The sequence below is a fragment of the Piliocolobus tephrosceles genome, chromosome 12 (assembly GCF_002776525.5).
Source record: "Piliocolobus tephrosceles isolate RC106 chromosome 12, ASM277652v3, whole genome shotgun sequence".
Lineage (NCBI taxonomy): Eukaryota > Metazoa > Chordata > Mammalia > Primates > Cercopithecidae > Piliocolobus > Piliocolobus tephrosceles.
The window spans coordinates 22116485-22128928 of record NC_045445.1 but is presented as its reverse complement, the minus strand read 5'-3'; the positions used below and the strand labels follow the sequence as shown (position 1 = coordinate 22128928).

Genomic DNA, 12444 nt, shown 5'->3' with positions numbered 1-12444 from the left:
ACAAATCTACCAGGGTAATATAAGATGTTAACAGTGGGGAGAACTGGGTGAAAGGTAATATAGGAACTCTTTGTACTATTAATACCTTTGCAACTTTTCTGTAAATCTAAAATTATTTCAAAATAAAAAGTTTGTTTAAAAGCAACAACAGGCCAGGCTCACACCTGTAATTCCAGCACTTTGGGAGGCCGAGACAGGTGGATCACCTGAAGTCAGGAGTTCGAAACCAGCCTGGACATGGTGAAACCCCGTCTCTACTAAAAATACACAAAAAAATTAGCTGGGTGTGATGGCAGGCACCTGTAATACCAGTTACTTGGGAGGCTGATGCAGGAAAATCACTTGAACCCGGGAGGCAGAGGTTGTAATGAACCTAGATCGCACCATTGCACTCCAGCCTGGGCAACAAGAGTAAAACTCTGTTTCAAAAAAAAAAAAAAAAAAAAAAAAAACCAACAAAACAAAACAAAAAAACACCAAAATCCTCACCAAAGAACAAGAAAATTTGTTTGACTTAATGTCCTAGAATTCAAAGGTTTCCATGTAATAATAATCAACTCTCCTTATCTTAAAATGCCCCTGCTCCTTTGTCCATATTCTTTTATAAACTGAACTCATGCATAAATGCAGCCAGGTTTTCAGTGCAACACACCTGACTGCTCTCTTCAAGTGCACAGCTCTGTAGTGTCAATGAACATATTAGTTTGTATCCTAAATCCTGTTGCAACTAATTTCCGCAAGTCCCTGCCAGGTTATTCCACTGTAGATCTTTATTGGCAATTTTCAAAACATAGCTGCGACTTACAAGTGATGACATTTGAGCATTCTGGAGCATAAGCTGCATCTGCTGGGCGAACATGGCTGCGGCAGTCTTCTGTTGAATCAGATTGTTCCGCCCATTAATCTCCAGCTGCGTTTTTAAGTGTGGAGGAGGGTGAAGGTACTTGCAGTTCTCTCGAGTACACCGACCCTAACAATGAAGAATGGGGAAAATATTTAATTAAAACTATACACAAATAGATAAATTTTGGACTCCATTATCTGGGGACAATCTAAGCTCCAAAACTCTTCATCTTGAATCCATATAAGGCAAGAAATACCCTGAAATTCACTGACAGTCTGTTAATGAAATAATAAATCCCTATGCCCGGCAGCCATTTTGTTCTTTAGGTTCCGGAGACAATGGCCCTAGATCACTTGCATGATGGAGACCAAAGTGTATTTTGGATCCTCAGCTAATTGAATGTTTTTATTGATGTTAAGCACTTTCAAGACAGGATAGTGTGTCAGTTCTGTGGAATCAAACATGCTTTTGGTGTCACCTAAATGCTGGCAAGGCCGCTGATTATGGTGTTTACTATGTAGTAGCAAAGGATGTCACTGGACTAGTTGTTGATCACATTGTCACAATGTGACCCATTACTGTGTTTAACTCATAAGCACTATACAAAGAAGCTAATGATTCTCTCTTATTTGGATTACTAGGTCCACCATAAACCTTTTAAGAAAGCACAACTGCAAACAATTCTATTTCCCATAGATGCTAAGATTCTTACCAGTACATGAGGTTACTGGGGGAGGGGAAGGTGGGGAGCAAAAGGGCAACTTTTTTTTGGACCAAAGAGTGCAAGCAGCTAGGCCACCTGAATTCCCAAGAGAAAAATGAGTTTGTTCACCAAGTGTTTTCATTCAACACATGCTATGTGCAGTTTCCTTATTTATGATGCCTACACAGTTTATGCAACGGCTTCTCCATTGTTTAGTTGTTATTAAAACATTCCTATAATGTCATTGAGAATCAAGACGTGTCCTTCAAAACTTTTCTAGAGCTACATATAATGCAAACCCAGATGCACTGCAACTGCTCTTTTTAAATATTAGATCACTAGGACAAGGTGGCTCTATTGTTTTACCTCCTCTGTCAAGAAGCTGAGTATAATTTAAAAGTCAGTGTGAGAGATTAAAAGACACATCATTGTTTTCTGTTGAGTTTGTCTTTTTGTTTTTCCCATTGCTCAATTTACATTTAATTAAATTAAAATGATTTACAAAATCAAATGCTATCTTAGTTTTATGTACTTTTGTATTTCTATGCAAATCTTGGAGAAAGAATAATTTATTGGTAGTATGAGTTAAGAATCATGTTAACCTAATCCTCCTAAATTCTTAAAAGTAGCCTAGGAATAGCTACACAATTTCAACATATATAATGAGTGTAAGCAGACCCCTGTGTATGCTAAATCATAATAATGGGGGTCTTTTCCCCATAAATGTACCCCTAAGAGAAATCATAAGCTTCTTTTTACACCCACCAACGTGATGCAAGGCAGAAAGTCACAAGGATCTTCAGTTCCTAGATTCTCCACTGTCCATCTACATAACTGAGGTGATCCAGCTCAGAATTAACAGCTGATGGAGGCAGTGGCACTTGGTGACTTCCACAGCCAAGCATTCTAGTTTATACTTCTACTTCAGGGTTTCTCTTCCTCCTCCCACACCCTAACATTAAAGATTTCCCCAAGGCCCTATTCTAAATCCTCTTGCTCTCCTCTCTAATCTCTTTTCCCTGGAGAGACTAAGTTGTCTCAAAGTTCCATCTATTTGTACAATTGCTCGGATCTTAAATCTCTATCTCTACCCCGACCTCTCTTCTGAATTTCAGTCTTTTTTGTTTTTGTTTTTTTAACCAATTGCAGCTGCATTTGGAGACCCTGCTGCCTAACCAGGTCTAAATAACTTACTACTGACCTTCCTTCTCATTTGACTATTTTTCATCTTGCTGCATACTCCCGGTTAGAGCCACCACTCTAATTCCTGTGCTTTGGGGTAGTTAGACAACAGTAGTGGGGAAATAAATTAGGCAGCTCAGCAGTATTGCTTAAGGATTACAGAGCCACCTAGATAGCTTGTTTAGACAATTAGCATACATAAGCATGGAACACAATTTGTAACTCCACTGCAAAAAAAAAACAAAAAACAAAAAACCCCACAACTATATAATTAAGACTGTCTTTCATATTCGGGAATTCCAAACATTAGATAAGTTAAAGAAAAGAAAGAAAAAAGAATAATTGGAATTTCACCATTTGTTACAACTGAGTTTTAATATCATCTACATTGAATGTAATCAGAGAGAGAAGAAGAAAGGGAGGGAGAGAACACACTATATTTGGCACATTTCCTGCCAATATACAGATAAAGAAGTGAACATGCCTTTGTGCTTTTATATCACTATCCTTTACATAAAGTAACTATCTTAAGCTTTTTCTTGGGAAATAATGACAGTTTAGCAGAGCAAAAGCAGTACACGGAAATAGAAAAAAAGAGAATTACACTTTAAAAAATTATATCAAGTTGGGCTATAAAACTAAAGTATGGAATATGAGGCAGCATGAGATTTAAAGAAACTTATTCATCTTAGTTATGAGATTTTACTTGATTTATAAAGCTTCTATTTTGAATGACAGAATCCATAATTTAATTCTATAACAATGCAAATGCATAGCAACACCACCTTACCAGAGACTGCTGCTTATGTTCCAGAAAGCTTATAAAATAAAATAAAAATCTGCATTCTGCATCCAAACAATAGATGAGGAGACCAAGTAATTTAATATCTATATTATCCATGGAATACAACATTTCAAAAGAAAACTATGCCCCTGTTTTTTTCAAAACGACATTAGAACTCAGGATAATATATTTATATGCACAACACTTGGTGATAATAAATCTCGTCTACATAGTGTTCATTCTTCAAGAGGCCCAAACGTAATTATAGGCCAAAATACTTTAATTGGTGTTTGGGAGAGAACAAACTTGGTTTTTGACATCTGTTAACACTTGTTTTTTAATCCTTGTGTAGAATTAAGGCTTTGGTAAAGCATGTAAGGTTGGGATGGAGTGGGGATTAGGGAGGGACTGTCCCAGTGGAGTATGCAATCATCTATTGTTTTTGTCCTTTGGAAAATCGATGACTCTGTACTAGGAAAGTTCCAATGATTTCTGCAGGCCACCTAAGCACTCTGAGTGGGCCACAAGGTACCCTATCACAATGGGTCTATAACAGTTTGGTGTGATAGCCCAGCAGCCATCTTGGCTCTGAAAATTCAGCCTTCATGTTTCCCTAGCCAAGTCAATGGTGTCCCAAGCCCTCCTTCTTCCAATCTAGACCCACAGGTTCAGAGTTGGCACACACTAGTGCAAAGTATCAGACCAAGTCTTAAAAGACTCTGTAAATGTACCTACAACAGTCGCCATCCTCTGGCAGAGCAGGCTACATACTAAAATCAGCAGCTAAGGGGAGTCAAGACATGAAAATTAACTCTCTCTCCTCCCCCCTCCCATGTACACTGAAAACTAAAGAAACATCGAAGAGATTAGAGTGCAAGCTCATTTATGCTTGCCTCAATTTCCCTCCTTTTCCATTTCCTTTTGGACTTAAAAAACATGTCTTTCACTGTGTTACTGAGTTAAGAAAATAGCAAAGTGATTCAATAGGAAAGCGATTCTCTGCTGAAATAAGTGCTACTACACCTATGAATCATATGAATCTTCCAACTCCCCTTTCCCATTGACTGTCTTTGAAAAATGCACTCAAAAAGCAGCAAGCAGGGGGAGAAAATAGCCGATGACATTTCTGAAGTACATCTGCATCAAGAAGTTGATGACAGACAAAGGGATACATTGCAGAACATTTATAAAGCCTCCCAAATTCAATCTATTACCTTTTTCCTACCTTCCGGCTTCTCCCAAATGAATACAAAGCCTTTGACTAAGAGAGAAAAGTCTCATTGTAGAGATTCAAATCCCACCTATGTCTAAGGAGTTATGAGAGTCAGTCTGTCAGACACAAGACTTCCCAGGCACTGGGTGATAGAAAAACCCTGTGAAATGTACTTTACGTTCATGAGAAAAAGCCCTACCATATATCAGAATAAGAAAAGGAACCTGGGAGGCTGCAAATTACCCTTTGTCAGACACAGTATCTTAAGAGAAACAGCTGTTTGCAGAATGACTTGCTTCTTCAAATACATATGGAGTTAGAGAGAGAAAAAAAAAAAAACCCTAAATATCCTCTCTCAAATACAATTATAACTGGATTAATTTTCAAATACATAATCTCACTGATCTGATAGGCTGCCAACAGTTAAAAGTTAAATGTTAAATCAAGGCACCCAACACATGATTTGTTCTATGAAGAAAAATGTTGTTACTCCATTTTAATCATCATGTATTAAATGAAAGAATTCTGATGATAGTGCCCCACTGTAACATACTTACATGCATAGACATGGCTTCTCAGAGGAAGTAACAGTGATTTCAGAATTACAAATCATATGTACCAATTTGGCTAGTTCCTGCAAGCATCACAGATTTATTAAAGCTAGGAAAAAACTGAGTCAAAATCAACATACAATGAGTTATTAGCCAGATATCAGCATTCTACCGGCAAATTTCCCACTTTCTTCCTCTTAGAATTCTGTCTTTACAAAAATGGATAATCTGCATCATTTTCTCCTCCAAATAATGTATCATCTATAAATACTGATATAAATGCACAAAGAGCAGCCTTAAAATTCTGCATACAACTTTTAAGTTAAATGTGAGATGCAGGCAAGAAATTTAGAGGGAAAAGTCTTTGGTAAACCATTTCTTAAATATAATGAAGGCAAAATTAATGAGGCTGAACGTCGACCCCTATGGAGAGGGCCAGCCAAGTACCCCCTACCACTGCAGCCAGCACTGTACCCACCTTCTTCATGCTGTCCCAACTCTGTTTTCTTGACACATCCCATACACACATACACAGGGCAATGACTTTGGTGCAAACCAGATAATAAGTTTGAATAGACGAGAAGCTGGGGGAGAGCAGAAGAATTTTCTTGCCTATCTGCCTCCAGAGAACTTTTACATTTTGATCTCCCAATGACAAAGGGAGTACTGGGCTCAACAATCACACTTTTGTTCTGAAATAGCCCACTAAGATCATTTGATTCCCAGGAGGGAAACAGTTTAGGGCTGAATCGGATTGTAGGGAACATCTTGTGCACCTTTATCTTACAGAGAATGTGAAGGCCAAAGGGGTGAGGTGACTTGTCCTGATTCATAAGCAGCTCAGTAAGCACATAAGCCAAGTTTCCAGACTTTCACTACCCAATATGGATTCTCAGTTCAAATGACTTTTCCTCTGTAAAGATTTTCCTGGAACCATCTCTCCATTCCTGCCTCCATTTATCTCTCCCTTCTTTGTGCTTCCAACTGCACCTTGTACTCAGTTTTATCGTAGCTCTTATCGCTGTGTATGTCGATAAATTGTTTGCATGCTTGTCTCCTCTATTAGACTTTGAGTATGTATAGCGGCAGAACTACATCTTCCTCCACTTTCAATCTCCAGGGATGTGTGTGTGTGCCTGATGAATAGTCGCCCCGCCATACACGTTTGTTGAACTTTGTGAGAATAATTTTATAGGGCATAACACTAAGTCTGCCTTAGAAGCCTAAGTGCTTCTCTTGCTATTTTTCTTTCACAAGTTCCTTCTTCTCCCTCCAAGAAGAGAACAATAGTCAACACATGACTGAGGCTGCTCCTGGTTGTCTGTTCCAAATGAACCGTTATTCTATTCAGGTCCAGAAAATAGCTAGTTCCTAACTTTTTTTTTTTTCCTATGAATATAGACCCTGAGGAATATGTGACCATTACAGCTGAAACATCCTGATAATTTAGTATAACTTAACCAGTAGTGACATGAATCCATGAGGCCCACAGACACAAACTCTGGTCTGATTCCAAGGGGTCTCTGGCCACAAAAGCCCTCAGGATATAGGGCCCCACCGGACGAATAAAGGAGCCAGCAGCAGATCCATATCTAATCAGCACCTGGGCCTGCCCAGGAGGGCCCTGCATTTCCAGGGTCAGTTTAGAAAAAAACTGCGTTCTCCAACTGCCCCACCCCCATCCTGAATTTCTCTGAACAAGCCGCAAGTCAAATTCCCTGAAGCTACTAAGACAAAGGTGGCTTTAGGAAAATCACAGCAGGTGGGGCCTTCTTGTGGCTCTCTAATGCATATGCCTTCTTACAAGAAAAATGTTTGCGGCTTTACTTCATGACCCACGCTTAGCTTTGTTTACGTTAAACATTTATTTTCAAATGATCATGAGCTTGATCTTTTTCTTAGAAATTTTTTGAACAGCAAATAACACTACAAATCCCAGAAGCTGTTCACAGTGAAAGCAAGCCTGCCTCACTAATAACCCAAATCTACTTCCTGCCCTATTCCACCCCACTTACACACTTTTTACCTTGGTTCTCATCGAATACCGTCCATCGCTGTAGAAAAATATTAACTGAATGGTCAATAATAAGCTCATCAAAAATGCATCATCTATTTACAAACCAGCCAACCAGAATAAAATTAAGACCCAAACACAACGAAGCACATTGGTACCAAGTTATCAAAAGTCAGAAGGCATTCCTGATGCAAAGTATTCCTAGACGCTGTCTTTAGAGCAGCTGATAGCTGCCAACATAAACTGTCATCAAGAATGGAAAAAAAGGGAGAGAAAAAGTAATGGTACTGAATTTGTTACTCCAAGAAACAAAACACACATAAAATCATATAATTTCAAACATCTCCTTCTACACAGACTTCATTAAGAACATAAAGAGGTGTTTCTCTCTGACCCATTAGTCAAATCTCCTGGTCCTAGGCTTCTTTATCTCCTTTTTCTGGACACCCCATCCACTCACTTGCCACAACGATTTAGAAGTCAGGACAAAGAGGGTACCAGCTGCTTGCCCCCTTTATTCCCCAGCTAGGGCTTCTGCTTAGGATCCTCTCTAGAGATGCTAGGTTTATCAAATAAATATGCAGGACTCCCAGGTAAATTTGAATTTCAGATAAACAGTGAATTTTTTTTTTTTTTTTTTTAGTAGAAGTATGCCCCATACAATATGTTATCTGGCAGCCCTCTCCCGCTCTGTTCTTCTGCCTTGATGACTTGAGCTCAATAAAGGCAAATCCTTGAAAACCCATTTTACCTCGTTACCTTAAGATTCTTAGCAGCCCTCTACATGGAATCAGCCCAGGCTCTCTCAGGCCTTCATTTGCCCAGAGTAAAGTAGAAGGCACTCTCAGCCCCCAGCTTACCTGATCAGCTGCAAGGAAATTTAAGGAAGTTGACTGTTGGAGACAGCAATTTTTGATCCATAGCTCCTCCCACCAAAAGCTTCACACGGCTCGCTACCCTGGCAGCCACTCCACCTTCCCACCCACCGGTGGCGCAACAGTATATTTAAATACCCTCGATGTCCCCTGGAGCTCCCCCTTTAGGCTAGGATGAAGAGGGGGATGGTGTGTGACCAACACCTGCCTAACCCATAACTCCGATTTTACAGAACAGATTTTTGAGTATATGAAGTGTTACATAAAGATGAGGCTTTTAAGTTTTTTAAGGTTTTTATTTGTGTGTGCAGAGGTGAGGGGTGGTTAATCTTTTTTTTTTTTTTTTCCTTCAGCCCTGTCTTTGGAATACTCAAATTCAAGTAAAAGTCAATCATTAAAGTGCAGGGAAATAACTGCTTAGCATCATGTTTCTATATGCACACATAAGCGCTATAAAGGTACAGATTCACAGCATGCAGATGAATAGCCATTATTTGCATAGATATCTTTTTCAGTCAATACTTGATTACTCACATTAAAAGAGAGCGCAAAGTAGAGAGGTATGGCTAATTCTAATGAACCAAATAATATATTCAAGACAAATGGCAATCCATAATAGCCTCACATTACAATCGTGAACATTTAAGCAATTGCCAGACACAGTCCTGAATTTATTTTTTCATTAAGAATGCAGACTCTTTCATTGGAATGATCAAAGATTAAGAATTAGTAAGGTCAGAAGTAGTAAAATTGTACTGCTCTGGGGAAGTTTATATGTTTATGGACATATCATAGAAAGATCAAATAGTAAAGCTGGAAAGGCTCTTAGAGATCATTTAGTCCAGCATTTGCCAGAGTGTGTACCACAGACAACTAATACCAAGAGAGGAACCTCAAATGCTGGGTTCACTGGTCAATTAGGTATAAGAAATGTCACTTTATATTCCTCTCTTGTAGGCTGACAATACACAAGAGTATGATAAAGGCTCTCGCATGTCCTAAAGTAAAGAAACCTGGTTACCTTTGTTAACCCAGCATTTCCCAACATTGTTTAACTCACAAACCATCCCCCCTTTTTTCAACATATTACCGTTAACATCTCTCTTTAGTACACCCTTAGGAAAATACTGATCTAATCCAACTTCCTCATTCTATAGGTAAAGAAACTAAAGCTTAAACCAAGTTGTATGGTGTTTTACAGGTCAGGTTAGTTTTCCTTCGTATTTTCATTCTGATTTCTCTCTTAAATAGAAAACCAGAGTGAACTCCTCAAAAATGGCTCTTCTGTTGAAATGCCATTTTTGCCCACCCCTGATCTCCCAAGAGCTAACAAGATGGATATTTTCCTATTATTTCAAAGTAACATCCCACAATCATCTTCCCAACACCCCTTTTTCAAAGCTGTAAGTTTCGTCAGATCTTTCCAAATGGTTGCCGTGGCTTTCTTCTTTCATTTGAAGGCTTTAGTCAAGGAACTTCTGAAATAAGAACGTCAAGCCTTCTCTGCCTAACTGGCTTTCCTACATTGTGACTTCTGCCCCTTGAAACCATGCTAATTATTTTAGGCTTTCCATGACTTAAGGGTCTCAAGTGAGTTTTCGCTGCCCTGAAACCTGGGAAGTCAGAAGGTATTGGGCAATCTCCTCACCTCCAAATGGTTTTAGTTTTGCACCAACCTTAAACCTTGGGGTTTCCACTTGGCAAAATTAAATTTCCTGTCTCTAAGTAAAATGAAAAGTTTCAAAGAAGAATTTAATTTGCAAAAATATCTTACAAATTTATGAAGAGTATAAGGTGAGAAAGGCACTGATTATTGTTCAGATTTAAACAATTTATCTTTGCAGGGCTCAATGTGCTGCTCAGAATAAATTAAATAATTATGTCTTTATAGCCAGCCACATATCTCTCCACTCAAACTTTATTTAAAGGATAGATATAGCTATTGATTTACCTCTGCATTTTGAAATTAGCAGTACAAAGATGAAAATCAGTTCCTCTTTTGTTAAACATGAATCTTCTTTCAGATAAAGAAATGTAAAACATGGTATCAAAATGATTGTTTGCAGGGTGAATTAGTCTGTGTGAAATTATGTTTCAATCCCCCAATGAGGTCAAATGTCTCCACTTTAGAATAAGCATTTTCCTCACACTCCTACCCTACTACCAACCTAACACCAAAAATGGAATTTCCATGCAGAAAGTTTTTACTTGGTGACATGGACTGCCATTAAAATACTTTTGAGGCATGGACTAAGTTTATATTTTGTTAGGGAAAGTATACATTTCATCACCAAAAGTTCTACTGAAACCTTTGTGCCAAGTTGTTATTAAAATTGTAGGAAAGTAGGCGACTGTTGGTGAGAATGTAAATTAGCACAGTCACTGGAAAAAAAAAAAAAAAAAAACAGTATGGAGGTTCTCCAAAAAACTAAAAATAGAACTATGATATGATCCAGCAATCCCACTGCTAGGTATCTGTCCTAAAGAAAGGAAAACAGTATTTCAAAGAGATGCACCCCTGTGTTTATTACAGCATTATTCACAATGACCCAGATATGGAATCAATTTAAGTTTCCATCAACGGAAGAATGGATAAAGAACATGTGGTACATATACACAATTGAGTATTATTGAACCATAAAGAAGAACAAAATCCTGTCATTTGCAACAGCATGATTGGAACTGGAGAACATTATGTTAAGTGAAATACGCCAGGCACAGAAAGATCAATACTGCTCATATGCGAGAGAAAAAAACAAAACAAAAAAACACTGAACCCATAGAGAGAGAGAGTGGAATGACCTTGTTGCCAGAGGCTAGAAAGGGTAGTTAGCAAGGGCTTATAAGGAGGGGATGGTTAATGGGTACAAAATACAGTTAGATAGAAGGAATAAGGTCTAGTATTCAGTAGCACAATAGGGTGACTACAGTTAATAACAATTTATTGTATATTTTAAAATAACTAAAAGAGTAGGATTGGAATGTTCCTAACACAAAGAAATGATAAAGGTTTGAGGTGATAGATATCCCAATTACCCTGATTTGATCATTACACATTGTATGCCTGTATCAAAATATCACATGAATCCCACAAATATGCACAACTATTATGTTCCCATAATAATTACTAATTAAAAATAAAACACAATTGTATGTGGTTTAGAGTACCAGGCATATGCCCAGGGAAAATTCCAAACTCTAAATGTATCATGTATTTAAGGGGCATTTTTAGCCAAGTGATTCTTTTAAAAAGTATCTGAAAATTAGGCCAACTTACTGTTTATTTTTGTTCTACAGACATGAAAACAAGGTATTGATACAAATGCTTTCTCTTCTAAAAATAAAGATCTATTCTGCCTGGCATGAATATCTACCAAGTATGTTAAGTTTCATCCAAAATGTAACTTTCATTTGGGATGAAATGTTTCAGATATGTGAACACAGTTGACAAAGCTCTAAAGAAACTGCTGAGATTACTTTATTTTTCTTTTTCTTTCTCTCTCTCTCTTTCATATATGTGTGTGTCTTAAAATGTTCCTCTCACAGTCTAATTTAGTAAATACTGCAACCTTAATTAAGCTCACCTTCTGCTTCCAGTGAGCAGTTAATATTTAATGATGATGAAACTGTTCCCAGTATTTAAAGAACTAAACAAGGCCCTCCACAAACAATGTAACTAGAAATGGGGTTAAAGAAAATAGTGATAAAGGGAGGCTTTTTGCTTTAAAATAAATCAATGCCTCAACCATAAATGTCTCATGGTCTTACAGAGAAGAAGTTGAAATATGACCACTGCCAAAGGATGCATATCTCCACACCCAAAACAAGAAAAAATAAAGCAAAGAACAGAGTTAATTAGTTAGCTTCAAAATCTATGAACCGTACTCCCTTAGTCAATTTAAACAGCTGGAATAAGACTTATTAAAAGAGTAGTATATGTCTAAGGATGTAGTGTTCATTAAAAATGTGCATCCTTTATATTAAGCACAAAAAGATTTCTGGGGTCATTCAGGCCATGGTGATATTCTAGTCACTGCCTGTTAATTAGCAGAATCCTTATTTTGGTGAGGAAAAATAAATAAAATAAATCTACTCTAGCTCCATTGTGCTTTTCCTCAAAATCAAGATAAAATTAGAAAACTTCAGAAAACATGTCTTTCTGAAAAAAAAAGTTTATGTCTGTTATATAAGGTAAATCAAATTCCATTCTCAAAGATTTTGACAAAGTGGATAGAACGAAAGAAACTACGTAGTGTAAAACATCAGTGTGCTAATCTT

At 37.7% G+C, this 12444-nt stretch overlaps 1 protein-coding gene across 7 annotated transcripts in view; it reads right to left on the bottom strand.

The window, feature by feature from the left end:
- Positions 1 to 12444, bottom strand: part of MBNL3 (muscleblind like splicing regulator 3) — a 121883-nt gene that overhangs the window by 35503 nt on the left and 73936 nt on the right. For all 7 annotated transcript variants that reach the window (XM_023198918.2, XM_026452009.2, XM_023198915.2 and 4 more), the window contains one exon: positions 806 to 970. In XM_023198918.2, the coding sequence (XP_023054686.1) occupies positions 806 to 859 (54 nt within the window). In that variant the 5' untranslated portion in view covers positions 860 to 970. The remainder of the gene's footprint in view (positions 1 to 805; positions 971 to 12444) is intronic.